Source organism: Carettochelys insculpta, chromosome 1, assembly GCF_033958435.1.
Source record: "Carettochelys insculpta isolate YL-2023 chromosome 1, ASM3395843v1, whole genome shotgun sequence".
Classification (NCBI taxonomy): Eukaryota; Metazoa; Chordata; order Testudines; family Carettochelyidae; genus Carettochelys; species Carettochelys insculpta.
Window position 1 is genome coordinate 296138270 of NC_134137.1, and position 14782 is coordinate 296153051.

General features: G+C 43.1%; 1 protein-coding gene across 5 annotated transcripts in view; it reads left to right on the forward strand.

The window, feature by feature from the left end:
* ATP2B1 (ATPase plasma membrane Ca2+ transporting 1) overlaps nucleotides 1-14782 on the forward strand; it is a 120115-nt gene that overhangs the window by 42630 nt on the left and 62703 nt on the right. For all 5 annotated transcript variants that reach the window (XM_075012030.1, XM_075012039.1, XM_075012044.1 and 2 more), the window contains exon 2: nucleotides 9206-9643. In XM_075012030.1, the coding sequence (XP_074868131.1) occupies nucleotides 9439-9643 (205 nt within the window). In that variant the 5' untranslated portion in view covers nucleotides 9206-9438. The remainder of the gene's footprint in view (nucleotides 1-9205; nucleotides 9644-14782) is intronic.

Below are 14782 nucleotides of genomic sequence, written 5' to 3' on the forward strand. Positions count from 1 at the left end.
GAGAGAGAACTCTGGGGTAGATAGTTTGAAGGGTAGGGGAATAAAGGAGTTTTTTTTTTTTTTTTTTTTTTTCCTTGTCACATGTGGTGGAATGGACTTTTCCAGTAGAGAAGCTTTGACTTGGTCAGATGTGTAACTCACCTTTTCTCTAAAAGCTTGCTCTGTGGCCAGATAAACATTTTTTGGAAAGGTTACCAGCTCTAATGCACTTCATTCAGGGCTCTGTGCCCTGTCTCGGGAATTGATTTGTAGATATGAGGGTTCATGTATCAAAGCTATCTGGTACAATAAATTTGCTCCATTAGTTGCTTTAGAAAATCAGGATATGGACCTACATTGTAGTTGGGATTGACTCCTAGTTTGCCATGATATCCACACTGTACTCACCTTCCAACTGCCCCTGGTGAAGTGTGGCTCAGTGGTTCAGAGGGCGGCGGCGGCAGCAGCAGAATAAGCTGCTGCTTGCTCCACCAGGTGAACGGGAGGCTGGGAGAGGTAATGCCCTGCAGCTGTAGCAGCTGCTGCTGCCTCCAGTTGCCAGCACCCCTGCCCTGCCCCAGATAGTTTGTGCCGCCTTTCCAACTGAGGACTGGGGTGGCTGCCCCACATCGACCTATGACCAGGACACTTTGCATAATACCCTTTTTAATTGTGTGAAGAGCATCAGTACATTAGGCATTGCAAGTGCCATTGTGCTTGTACATTTTATGAAACTGAATCTGAAATGTTACGTTTCACGTTAATTGTAGCAGTCTGCTGAGTTGCTGGCCATCCTTAAACTTCCTAAAATCTGAAAGTTTTTAACTCTTAACAGGAGTCATCACAACCCTAAATGTACAAAGTCCTTAACTTCTCTACAGCTAGCTTTCTTCTTCCCCACTTCCACGGTCACTTTGACTTACAGACTTTAAATGAGTTTCCTGCATTTTTAACTCTTAATTGATTTCTACCTTTGAGCAAATAAGCAAAAATATTGTGTCTGTAGAGGAAGGTACTGCCATGAATAGTTGACTTCAGAACAGACTGAAGGACTCAAGGTTCCTGGCAAATGGTTTCCACCAATCTAGGGGAGTGATTTTATTCAGAACATTATTAGGTGTGCACTGGTTTGGCTCCAGCCCTGAAGTTTATTATGACTAGTGTAACTGAAGTGTTTGTGAGATACCTATACTGAACATGTCCTACAGTCCTCATTTAATTCAGTATTAAATACTTTCAGGTGAGATACTTCCATCTTCACAAAGTTTTGAAACTAGACTGGTTAATAAATTTTTTTCAAAACAATCAACCACAGAATTCCATCAAACAGCTTGAGAGAGTTTGGATCCTCTGTTTCTTCAGTGTTAAACATTTTTCATATCTTCTGTTTGTCATGCTTGCAGCAGCATTGTCTGTCGGTAACAGGGCTGGATGTGAGCATTGAATTTTTGTTCCACTTACTATAGCTTTCAGTGCCTCAAATATTCTGTGTGGGCATTTGTGATTGTATGGTTTCTGAAGAACATTCAAACCCATCTTCTGTTGTCGCAAACAATATTACTGGACTATCATGTACATTGTTCCACCCACTTCTGGCACACTCTTGAGGTTCCTTCTCATGTGCCATATTTAGCAATCCATCACCAATGTCTGTGCTTGCCAGGTGGACTGTAGCCTGGTTGTAAGGACTCAGTCATGTCAATGAAGTGTGTGTTAATATGAAAAAAAAAGTGGCTTAAATTACTGTCTTAATCTATGGTGTCTTCTTGTTTGGTGGTCCTTAATACAAATCCACACACAGTTGTTTTACTGCATGATTGATATCTTTTTTTGGTTGCAGCTGGTTAGTTGTGTCACTGCCTCTAAAAGTGCCAAGGGACGAGCTCCAAAGTTACTGCAGATATACAGTCTCTTATAAGTAAATGAGATGCTGAAACAAAATTCAAAAAATATTTTTAAAAACTCATGCATCTTACTCTGAATATTTTTTAAAGCAAGGATGCTACTCCAATTCCAAATTACCAAAAAGATGAGACTACACTTGAGTGCACTTACATTTGTAGCAAGCCCCCCTGAACTCACTTGCACTTCTGTTTCTTGAGGAAAATAAGTCTAGAATGGAAATCTTAGAAAAGCTGAGTTTATACTGAAGTAAAATGAGTACTCTTCTGATATAACCATTACGGTCTGTGGCCAATATCTTCCAGAATAAGAGACATCTATTATGTTACACAAAATAAGAAAATGACTTACAGGGAAACTGGCAACTTTAGATTTTTTTTCCTTGTTACAGCTTTTGTACCATACACTTGGGTGATTTTAGATTTTTCTAAACCTAGTTAACTAATTACATGAGCGATTAAGGATTTAGTTTAGCTAACCTTTTTTCTTTTCTAGCAGCAGCCAAAAACAACAAACAGCTGGGGAATTTACTTGTTAAATCATTCTTAAACTAGCAGGCATGCACTGTTAAAAGACTAATGCATTATAAAGTGAACTAAAGTTGGTTTGTATTGTGGGTATCGCTGAAGAATATTTTTCAGTGCTTTCTCTCAAGAAAATTCCTTATGTTTCATTCTTGCAAGTAGGCCCTGCATCTCCTTCTCGCTCGGCTTAAATTTGATGTGTTTTCCTTCCCTGGGGGAAGGAAGAAATGTTCTTCAGAATATGCCCTGATGGGGTCTCTTACACCCAGAAGCCATGAGTGTTTCCACGTCAGAAGTGTACGGGAAGACTGGAACCTGTGTGAACTGAATGTCTTCCTTCTGTCTTTCCAGTCCACTCTACCATTGCTTTCTACTCTAATATCCTTTTATGTATATTGTCTAAGACTGTACCTTACCTAACTCCTTTGCCTTATTTGGCTCAGCTCTACAATCATATGAGCCCAGAGCAACAATCCTATCTGGCCTGTGTCTGTCTTGGCAGACTAAAGTTTTATGTGCCAGAGATATAGAAACTCAAACCCCAGAATTTTCAAGAAGCAAAAGCTGGTAGTTAAGCTCAACAGACTAGAGCAGCATTGTATCCGAGAGGTAGCGGAGGTAGTCTGTATCTTCAAAAACATCAAGAAGTCCTGTGGCACCTTTATAGGCTAACATATTTTGGAGCATAAGCTTTTTGTGGGCAAAGACTTGGATGCATGGGGGGAGGGGGTTCGGAGAAGGATTTAAAGAGGGAGTCTCTGGCCCTCCCCTTTACTGAGACACCCTCTTTAAATCATCCTCTGAACAAACCCCCACTACAAGCATGTGACAAAGTGGGTCTTTGCCTATAAAAGCTTATGCTGCAAAATATATTAGCCTATACAGTGCCATAGGACTTGTGTGTTTTTTTTTTTTTTAGAGCAGCATTGGACAACTTATGCTTGTAAGAGGGACACGAGTGGCCCTCCATCTCACTGGGCCACAAGACTGTCATGACCAAGATGGTCTGCTGGGATAGGGTAGTTCTGCAAACTGCGTTAAAATATCTAGAATTTACTGTGGTGTGCAGTTTGAACCATAGCCACACTTCTGACTGGATACAGGGAGCACACACGGCTCTCTCACATCAGTGTGTGCAATCAACATGCAAGTCACTTCATGCATGTCTGCTTTATGTTCGTGTCATAGTTTTGTCTACCACTACAACTTTGGATGGAAACCAGCAGAATCTGGTAACCCAGCACAGGGGCAGAAGTAAACAATAAATGGCAGGTCACACATTGCCCACAACTAGCCATTAATTTGTCTTATGAGCCTGTAAGTATAGGTTTAGCATGTGTAGGATGAGATTTAATTGTACATATTTTTAAAGGGGAGGAAATAGTATTTTTAATCTTAATCCTTTTTTAGGGTCCCATGCATGCATGCATGCATTCATTCAAATGCCTTTAATTCTGGATGGAATATCCCCTTCATTTTGAGGGGGGAAAAGGACTGCTACTTCACCTTTGTTCTCAAATCTGTCTGGACTGAGACACTTCTGTGAGGCCTGGTCATGCCAGGTTCAGAATAGAGATGGCACTGAGCCATGTGTTAGTGATGCAGGCAAGTTTTGATGCTTTATCCAAAATGAGATCATGTATAGGTGCTGGTTTTGACGACTGCTGACTTACATTCAGCAGCAATCACTTCAGGTGTCCAGCTTTAGGTTTTCACTTTAGTGCATGGTGATAGTAGGGATTCATGGCAGGGAGGTAAGGGGCAGGAGGCAGAGGGAATAGATTTTGAAGATCTTTTTGTCGGTGCTCATGTATCAGTTTTCTGTGTTGTAGAAATTCTATTTTGTTGACCAGAAAGCATGCATGATGAGCTAAGATGGGCACAACGGTTGGTGGTGAAAGTGGAGTGTGATGTTGCTTCCCTCCACTGCCCACTTCTTTAAATCCATCTAGGGACTGCTGCACTGGGTACATGTGGCCTGAAATAATTTGATTAAGCCCTCCCTTTTGATGCAGTTTCCTTAATAGACAGTGGCTCTCATCTCTTGTCAAGCTTCTTATTCTTTTCAGAGGAAGTCATGATAGTCTGTTGCAACAAAAAAGAGAAGTCCTCATGGCACCTTAAAGACCAACAATATGCCATAATTTTAGTTTTTTTTGTTTAAGGTGCCATTGGACTTGTGGTGTTCTCTCTGAAAGGCAACAAAGAGGTTGAACCTCTCTAGTCTGGCACACACTCATCTGGCAACATATGTAATATGACGTGATTTTAGTTAGCTGGATGACCTCTCACCATGGTGCGGCCAAGTTTCTTGTGATCCCATAAAGTTTGTTTGCAGCCATCATTCCTGGTGCTCGATGTCTTGTTCTGCACTGGTCAGACCTGAGGGTACCAGCCTACAGAGGTTCAACCAGTAGTATTCATCCCCTGAGCCAGGGCAACATATCTTCAGGAGAGCCAAGCTCAGTCTTGGTTTGCATTTCATCTGTGTGGTCAAAACTGGCCTTGCAAGCTCTTATTTTTCAGTGTAGAACTGACCTGTATTGTAAGTCATTAATGAGTGTGTACATGATCTGATACAACAAATGCCTAATGCCACTAGGCCCAACTACCAGGTACTCATCCACACCTTAATTCCTTAACTGCACATCTGTCATCCCCTTAACAAGTCGGAGTTGCTGCTTGTTACTCTGTTAAAATGAATAAACAATTTATTTCTCTGCTGAGTCAAAGGCTAAGCCTATACTAGGCTCAAAGTTGACTGCAAGTGACAACTTGAAACCTTCAGGTGTCTTAAGTATTCTGGTATCAATTTAGTTAGAACTATATCAATTATTGTATAAATTTAGATCCAAATTCATCTCTTTATAAACAATTGTGTGTGACTTAACAAACTGGACTTCTATACTACAGTCAAAAAGCAAAACACAGGCCTTTGAGCAGTTCTAATTTCAGAGGAAACACTCCAATATTTTAAAAAAAATGCATATGACTTTAGGTTTTTGATACTCTTTGTAAAAAGTCACTAACAAAATTTTGAAGTGACATTATCCTTCTATATAGAATAGTTGCTAGCAAAGCAACTTTTCATCTTCCCCTTCCCCCAGACCTCCCTTATCACAAGGATTGCTTTTTATACAGCAATTTGTATCGTGCTAGGACTTTCATGGAACAGAACAGTGCCTGCCCTGAGGATTTTAACCTAATTTGTGCGCACAGGTTTTTTAAAATATCTCCAGATAAAACAGGATTTTTATATCCCTTATTTTAAAATTTAATCTTTTAAGCTTGAAAACTTGGAGATATGAGTTCAAGTACCTAGATGCAGTGCTTACCTGATTGCCAGCTGTGGGTTCACAGACTTGTCTGTTTGAACTAATTAGATTAAGTGAGAGGCTTTTCCCATAGTAAAGCTGGGCTTCTGATAATGTTCAGTTGAAGGTCAAATTCTTCCCAGAGAGGAGCATCAGCTCAGCCTTAAAACCTGTAAGCAACTTTGTGATATAGATTAGGAACTGTTAAAATAGTTGTTAAAGGATATCTAACACGCTTTCTCATTTGAACAGCCATGCAATGTTTGAGTAAATTGACCACTGCTGTGTGAGGTTTGGTCCTGTCTTTCATCTGTATGTATTCTTACTGTGTACTGTAAATTGGCTAAATATGGTGATTTTTTTTTTTTTTTTAAGGGTAGGGGATCAAGTATCAGAGGGGTAGCCGTGTTAGTCTGGATCTGCAAAAGCAACGAGGGGCCCTGTGGCACCTTATAGACTAACAAATGTATGAGCATAAGCTTTTGTAGGCAAAGACCCACAGGACCCCTCATTGCTTTCAGAGGTAGGGGAATTACTTGGTGCTACTGCTGCTTTACCCTTGTATTTTGCCTTGAGCATAAGTCGTCTACAAGTCTCCTCTACTTTGCTCTGTCTTGGGACAAAACTTCTAGCAGGCTCCAGGAGTAGAGAATTCCGTGACAAGACATCATTTTAGCTAAAACTCCAATGGTGTTTCAGAGATTTGTCTCCTGTGTGGTATATTGGCTTAGTTGCATCCTGTCTTGAAAGAATATATGTTTATCCCCCATCTGCCTACTGTGGTTCTTGAAGTGTCATCAAAAAATTTTATACTGGTCACTGTCTTTTATTTTACTGAATGAGATGGCCTTTGGTTCTGATTCTATAGGGCAGTTTCTTTTGTTCTGTTTTATGAAAGTAATACTTTTGTTCGTGTCTGATCTCTCATTGAGTGTCCAAAGTATGAGCCTTCCTTTCCTTGAGTGGTATTTTCTAAGTGTTGCTTACATATACCTGTATTTAAAAAAGTAGAATCCCTCAGGAAGGATGGGTGAGGCTTTACTTGTGTTGAATTATATTAACTGGTATGGCTGAATGAGGTACTATGGTTTTTGTCTCATGCACATTAATTTGTATGCAGCTGGATCTGTAGTGACCTGTGTCTCTTGAGTTTGCCTTTTTGAGTTGTTTATACTAATAAAGCCCCCAGCTTTGACCCTCAAAGGCTAAAGATTAAGGACAGTAAGTCGTTGCTGACGGCCATCTAGGAAACTTCTGTCTTTAATACCCTGCTGTATTCCTTTCTGTGGATAAATGAGTCAGTTTCTAGGCCTTCAATCTGGTACCTTACATCAGCATTATATATTCTTAGTTCTTTCCTCTAGCAGTTATAAAATATAACTTAGCTTGGTTGCAAGTAGTCTGAAATTTACCTTAAGTCAATAGTTTTGCAGTGAAATGATTGAAAGCTTTTTAAAGTTTAGAACTAATACAGGTTAAAAGTCTCTCATCCAGCACCCTCAGGACCTGACTGGTGCTGGATGAGGGCATTTGTTGGACAACATGAGGTCAATGTTTTCTAGCATACTACTGGCACTTCCACTGCTTACTGGGCTCTTAAAAAATATTTAGGGATAAATTAGAGCTAAGTAACAGCATTGAACCAGGACTGGTAGCTGTAAACAAACTTTATGGGACCGTGGGGAAACTTTGCCACATCCATAAGTGACCGTCTGGCTAACTAAAATCATGCTGGATTACGGAGTTTGCTGGAAGAGTTTGGGTTAGAGGTTCAACCTGTATTTTATTTAATCTTTAGAATTTTCTCATTTAAAGTTGTGCAGTGCATGTGACTTCAGAATGCGTAGTCAACTTTGCCTTAGTTCTCTGTACTGTTTTAATTGCAATAAAATCATCTCTTGCTCTTAGAAGCAAATTCTTGGAATTAAATAACTTCAGAGAGGTGGATCCAAACTAAGCTGAATACCTGGGTGTAAGATGCTATATCCAGCTTGAAGAGGCATGACCTGGGTTTTTGGTCAATTGTGACCTTGGGCAAATCCCATTTCAGTGGAGAAACTGAGGCAAGGGATAATGATACTTGCCTGCTTTTGAAAAGTGTAATGTAAAAGTACATTTGTCATTTCATCACTTATTTTAAGTGTAATGCTGAAGGTTGAAAGCTAGCTCAGACACTTTTATTAAAATCAAATTACTTAAAGCAGTTCTCCAGGTGTGATGTCAAAGTTCACTTTTTTTTTTTTCTGGTTACTTTGGAAGAGGCCTACTGCATCTGGTCTGGCTATGGTCTGAAGAAGTGGGTCTGTCCCATGAAAGCTCACCTAATAAACCATTTTGCTAGTCTTTGAAGTGCTACTTGACTGCTTTTTGTTTTGATAGTGTATAGACTAGCATGGCTTCCTCCCTTACTGCTAGATGTTTACTCTTCACTTGTAGTTTATTTGCATCAGAAATGTTAGGTTTTTTGTGTAGATACTATTAAAGCTGAACAAAGGTTTCCCTGAGATGAACAGGGAGGCTGAGTACTAGTAAGCAAGTAACAAAACATGTGAATGAATGAGATGTCTGTCTTTAAAAAAAAAAAAAAAAAGAGAGAAGGCGGGGGGGCAACTGCATTCAGTGCACTCTGAACAAGCAACAAGATTATGCTGAATCAAGTAAATGTATAATTGGCCTGCTCATAGGAAGCCCTTTTATGATAGCTATCATTTGTAACAAAAATTGTGTGTGAAGTAGAACCCAGATCCTTCAGAGGCTTGTGTCTTGTGGAGTATCCAAACCATGTTTCAGTATTACCTGAGTACTGAAGAGATCATAATTCACAAAGATGTACAATGGGGAAGTGAAAGTGAAGGCCAGGCCATCTGATTTAGTTCTGGAAGGAAGAAGTCTCATTAAGTCAGGTTTTCCTCTGAGAAATCTACAAAGCCCTGAACTCCAGGACCTGAACAGGTTTTTACAGTCCCACAAGCTTCGCACAGTGATATGTTTATGAAAGATGGCAATGTCTGGGTACTGTGGAAACTTTTTTCCCTGGTGCTTCTATAGTTGGCTTGTATTAGTAACATCCAGAGACTATGGTAAGATGCGATGCAATACTGCTACATGCTGTACCTATAGAAAGAGGCAATCCTAGCTCTGAGTTTACTAATGTAAGAAACAAGTAGGTGTAACAAATGGAGGAAATGTAAGGACTGAGGGTTGTGGGTAGTAAGCATGAATGTGAGAACTAGGCAGGGTTATGAAGGCTTTGTATGCATTTCACAGACCTTGAAGACTCAAGATGTAAGCAAACTTCAGTCTATTATAATTGACAATTTATGAATGCATTAAGGTAAACATGGGTCTTGGGGGATTTGAAGGACAAGTTGAAGGTTGATATCTAATACTGCATGAATGTAACTTACACTTATGCTATTTTGATGACCATTTAATGTTCTTTCAATACAATGTTTAGTAGATGTAAATGACTTTGTTTTCTCCTAGATTGTACACCTCCTCTGACTAATTTTGAAGAAAAGACTCACCATGTGACGACATTCAAGATTCCTTTCTGGAAAGAGTTGCTGATGTCGGACACTTCTCTCTGGGTGATATGTATCTGCTCATCTGACTGTCTTCATATCTAAAGGATTTATTTTACTTTTGGAAGTATTTCAAATAGAAAATTTTGTTCCTTTTTTGGGAACTGCTTCCTCATAGTAAGGACTGTATACATCATGGGTGACATGGCTAACAACTCAGTTGCATACAGTGGGGTAAAAAATGCTGTAAAAGAATCTAATCATGGAGACTTTGGAATCACACTTGCAGAGCTACGTGCTCTTATGGAACTACGATCTACAGATGCATTGCATAAAATACAAGAATGTTATGGAGATGTGTATGGTATCTGTACAAGATTAAAAACTTCACCAAATGAAGGTAAGTGTAGTGTGGCAGCATGTGTCCAAATCATCTATCTTTAAATTAGATTTTATAATTTGTATTCAGAATGAAAATAACTAGTGCTAGGTTTTGTTTACTGATGTTAGCAAATATCAAAGCTCAAGTAGAGCATCTTCTGTTTACTGATTTTTTTTCTGTTATTTTAGATGTCAGATATTACAGAAGCAGTGCCATGATTCACAATTAAACAAATCTATCTCGTATTGCTGAAATAAACCTTGCAAAAATGTGTTGTCTTTGTTTCTGACAACTTTCAGACTCGCTTTTAGCCTGTAAGTTAAGGACCTTAACCTGTGTGAACCCAGTTTCTTAGCCTAGTGGTGATTACTTTGGAAAAGAACTCATGCCTTCATTGTGTATGTTCTAAAGCTTATCTGAGTTGATGTATTGCTACCTAACTGCCCAAGATGGGGGCGGGGGGGGGGGAGGAGGAATGTTTTTTAAAGCATGGACTTCTTCAGTTGAAGTGTAAACCATGCATGTTTTAATTTTACATTTTTGAAAAACTTACAATTTTAAAGCCTTGCTGCCAGCACTTTGGAAATTGAAGGATCTCAAACACTGCATTTATTACATAGTAGTAGAGTATGTGATTACTGCTATGTATTCCTATAAGATGGTGATTAGAATCGTTTGTTTAAATTGAAATAAGAGCTTACTGTTGTGTTCTTCTCCTGGCTAGTGGAACAACAAAAAGTGAAAGTTGTATACATGTGTGGAGTGTCTTGTGGTACTTTAATTAATCTGGGTGACTAGCTTTCTGACTTTACTGTGGGGATACTTGCTCGTTACCCATGTTACTGATTCTGCACTTGCCTAGGAGTCCAGGAGCATATGAGGTCCTGTGCTGAAATACTTGGAGTCTTTCCAAGTAATTCATGTCAATTGTAGAAGAATTTGTCACTTGAGGGAATTGTGGGAAGGGCATTGAAGGATTATAGGCAATCCTTTGCTTGTATTCTTGCTTCTAAAGGGTCAGGGTCTATTGAGGAACTGAAGCCCCACCTCTAATTTGTAATTAACTCTTCAAAACCTCAGTGAATTGTCCGGTGAATACATTCTTGGAAACATCACCTAATAAATAAAATTGTTAGTCTTTTTTAAGGTGCTACAGGATTGCTTGTTTGCAAATTTCAGCACTGTCAATACAGGAGATGGGAGGATAGGAAGGGTATACATAATGGGGAAACAAGGGAGAAGGGTAAGTAAGATTAAACGAACAAGCCTGCTAGTTCAATAAATTCAATACACGGTTGTGTGCCAGAGAAATCCTCTGACACTGCACAGTTTATTCACTACAGGCCTTCCTGTATTGCTGAGGCCTGACTGTCTTAAGTGATTAGAGGCATATTAAAAATCCTTAAAACTTGCCTGCTTTTTTTTTTCCAAGATATTCATGGATACTAGACTAACAAACCACTAGACCAAAGGTTATTGACCTTCTAACCCTCCCACCCCACCCTCTCCCCACTATGTCCTTTCAAATGGAGGTGCAGGTCCTTTGGAAATCTTAAACTTTAGTTTGCAGACCCACAGGGGTCCATGGACCACAAAGTCAAAATTACTGCACTAGATAGTCGGGCTAGCCATAATCTTTCATTCTTGTACAAGTGTCCGCGTGGGTGCTCCACAATAAGTGTCAGGCTCGCCTGGCGCCACAGATCGGAACTCTTCCAGCAGTTTCTCCTGGATCGCGCATGCGCCGGCGCGCGCCGCTCCCTTGCGCGCCCCTGGCCACGTGCGCGATCTGGTCCCCGCCAGGTCCTTCTCAACCACCATCGGCTGCAGACGGAATCCGCTCAGGCTACGGCCAGAGTCAGATTAGATAGTGTTTCTACGTGCACATTTTTTTTTTTTTCTGGCTTAAAAAAAAAAAAGAGCAAGAGAATTTCAAAAAAAAAAAAAATATATATACACATATAAACAAAGAGAGAGGAGCGGAGAAGCCGAGTGGACGTGAAGGCCAGTAGGCCTCCCCTTGCAGGCTGGTGTCCGACTCGGGTAAACAGGCATGAAGTAAGTGTCAAGTACCCTATTAACAGTAAAAACTTACCGCAATGTCCTCTTCAGGTTTTAAAAAGTGTGAGTCCTGCCGCGAAGCTATGCCAGCCTCCGATGTGCATAGTGAATGCATCCAGTGCCTGGGGGAATCACACGTTACCCAGCAGTGTTCCCACTGTGCTAAGCTCACAGCCAGGGCCAGGAAAGACAGAGAAATGCGGCTTAAAATGCTCCTGTTTGATAAGGCTCTCCAGCCTGACTTGCCGGAGAGGCCTCAACCAGAAGGGCCCTCTGGGCTCCACAAGAGGAAGGCAGCTTCTCTCACCCCCTCGGTGCAGAAATGGAGGAAGCTCTCCCCAGCCTGATCCCTGCCGGTGGTTTCAGCGAGTGGGACGGGTGGAGCACACAGCCCCCAGCCGCATTCTCAGACAAGCGGCAGCGCAGCAGCGCATGTGGCAGAGGCTGAGCCTCCGATTACAAAACAGCTGGCACGCGTGGCACCTAGAGCAGCGGCCAGGCAAACACTGGAACCGGTGGCACCGCCACAGGCAGCACCAACTCCCGCGGCACCAATGGTGCAGGGCCCACAGGCAAGGAGCCTGCAGGCACCGGAGGACATCATCCGCGCGGCGCTGCAGCTGAGCGGGCCGAGTGCGGTGCCGACAGCGGGGGCCGAGATCCTCGGCACAGGAGGGGGCGGCGCCAGCCCCGCAGGAGAGGGGAAAGGTAAAAGGAAAAACCCGGCACCGTATCCCTTCTCCAGATAGGGCTGCACTGCTAGCAACAAGCCCTCCCCTTATGCTGCACACGCCACCCAGAAGGTCGGGGTCTCCACCGGCCTATCCAGAACCCCCTTCTCCGTTTCTCCAGCCAATGTCACCATGGCTTGGGCCACCTTTGCCCTTCCTGGGACTGGATCCCTTGGAGTACTATCACAAACGAGTTTCACCGCTATCTGTGTCATCGCAGAGATCTCGCTCTCCCAGACATCGGGGGTACACACCCCAGGAGTGGTCCAGGTCTCCATCCCCGGACCCATGCCTGTGCTGCCATGGTCGTCCTTACCATGCTGGACACAGACACCCTGGGCCTACACCCAGGGGCAGGTCCCCTCCTGCTGCCCAATACCCCTGGGGACACTCCCGGCCGGGGATGGAAACACAGCGATCTCAGGGGGAGTTAATTTTAGAACCCTGAGACTTCCCTTCGCAATCCTCCAGCGAGCGGGTGTATCATTGGCTGCAGGAACCTGAGAGTTCGAGGGAGGTTTACCCTTGTGGTTCCTCCTCATCCTCCCCAGATGAGGCCACGGCCCCCGGGGATGTTGCTCCCCCGGATGACCTCAAACAGTTTCAGGAGCTGTTTAAAAGGGTGGCTTTCACGCAAGACATTCACACGGCAGAAGTGCAGGAGAAACATCACAAACTCCTGAAAACTTGGAGACCCCCGGCTTCATCCAAAATTGCTATCCCGCTGGACGAAGCCATTATGGAGTCCACCACTACCATATGGCAGACCCCGGCATCCACTCCGCTTATGAACAAGAGAGCGGATAAGTACTTTGTCCCGGAAAAGGGCATGGAGTTCCTTTTCAGTCACCCACAACCAAACTCACTGGTGGTTGAATTGTCCCAGCAGAGATCAAAGACTTCTCAGTACAAATCGGGGGGATCAGACAAAGATGCCAAGAAGCTAGAGGTGTTTGGCAGGAAGGTATATTCCTCTTACACCCTGCTATTGAGTGGCAAATTATGTGGTACACCTAGCGAGCCATAATTTTGATAATTACTCCAGGCTTACTTCTCTCATGGACTCACTTCCAGAAGATAAGAAGCCGTTGTTAAAGGCAATTGTGCAAGAGGGCTACGCAGCTTCGAGGACGGGAGTCCAGATGACCCTGGATGTGGTGGATACGGCGGCACGCTCAACAGCTACAGCAGTGGTCATGTGTAGAGAATCCTGGCTCCAGACATCGGGTATCCCGAAGGACCTACAGGCGAAGATTGTGGATCTTCCCTTTTGACATGCAAAAGTTGTTTGCAGACTCAACCGACTCAGTCCTCCACTCCAGTAAGGACTCGAGAGCTACACTTAAAACCCTGGGTATTTATACCCCTCCATATAGGAAGAAAAAGTATTACCCTCAGCAAAGACACTACCCATACCAACTGCAGCGTGCTCAGTATCAACGGGGCTACGACCAAGGGCGCCATCAACAGCAGCAACAGTACAGAACTCCCAGGAGACGTTTTCAACAAAGCCGTACATCCTTGGGGCAGGCCCAAAGTCGTCAAGTTTAACGGGCATGTCGAGGGCTGCACTATCACCACCATTGCACAATGCCACTCCCATCTCTTGTTCCATCATCGCCTCCGACCGTTTCACTCCCAATGGCAAAAGATCACCACAGACAAATGGGTGTTTGGAGATCATAGCCACGGGTTATGCGATTCCCCTTTCAGTCACTCCCACCGCCGAAACCTCCCTCCAGGCCCCACCTCGGACGCTACCCACGAGGCGAGGCTCAAGCAGGAAGTGGACCACCTTACGTTCATAGGGGCGGTGGAAAGAGTGCCGGAGCAATTCCAAGGGAAAGGCTTTTATTCACGCTACTTCCTTACAGAAAAGAAAACAGGAGGCTGGAGGCCCATCTTAGATCTTTGGGGCCTCAACCGATACTTACGCAGACAACGTTTTCGGATGATTACAATCGGCTCCATACTCACGGCACTGGATGATGGAGATTGGTTTGCAGCCCTCGACTTACAAGATGCTTGCTTTCGTATAATGATCCATCCGGCACACAGACGCTTCCTCCGCTTTATGGTCGGCAAGGAGCATTTCCAGTACAAGGTTCTCCCGTTTGGCCTCTCCTCAGCCCCCAGAGTCTTTACCAAAACCCTGGCGGTGGTGTCAGCCTACCTGCACAGACAGGAGATATTTATATTCCCATACCTGGACGACTGCCTACTGAAAGGGGCCTCGAAGACAGAGGTTCTGCGCATGATACGTGTCACAGCAGACACGTTTTTTTCACTGGGCCTAGTCATCAACCTCGCGAAGTCAAAGACCGACCCCACACAAGACAGAGTTTATAGGGGCATGTATAAATTC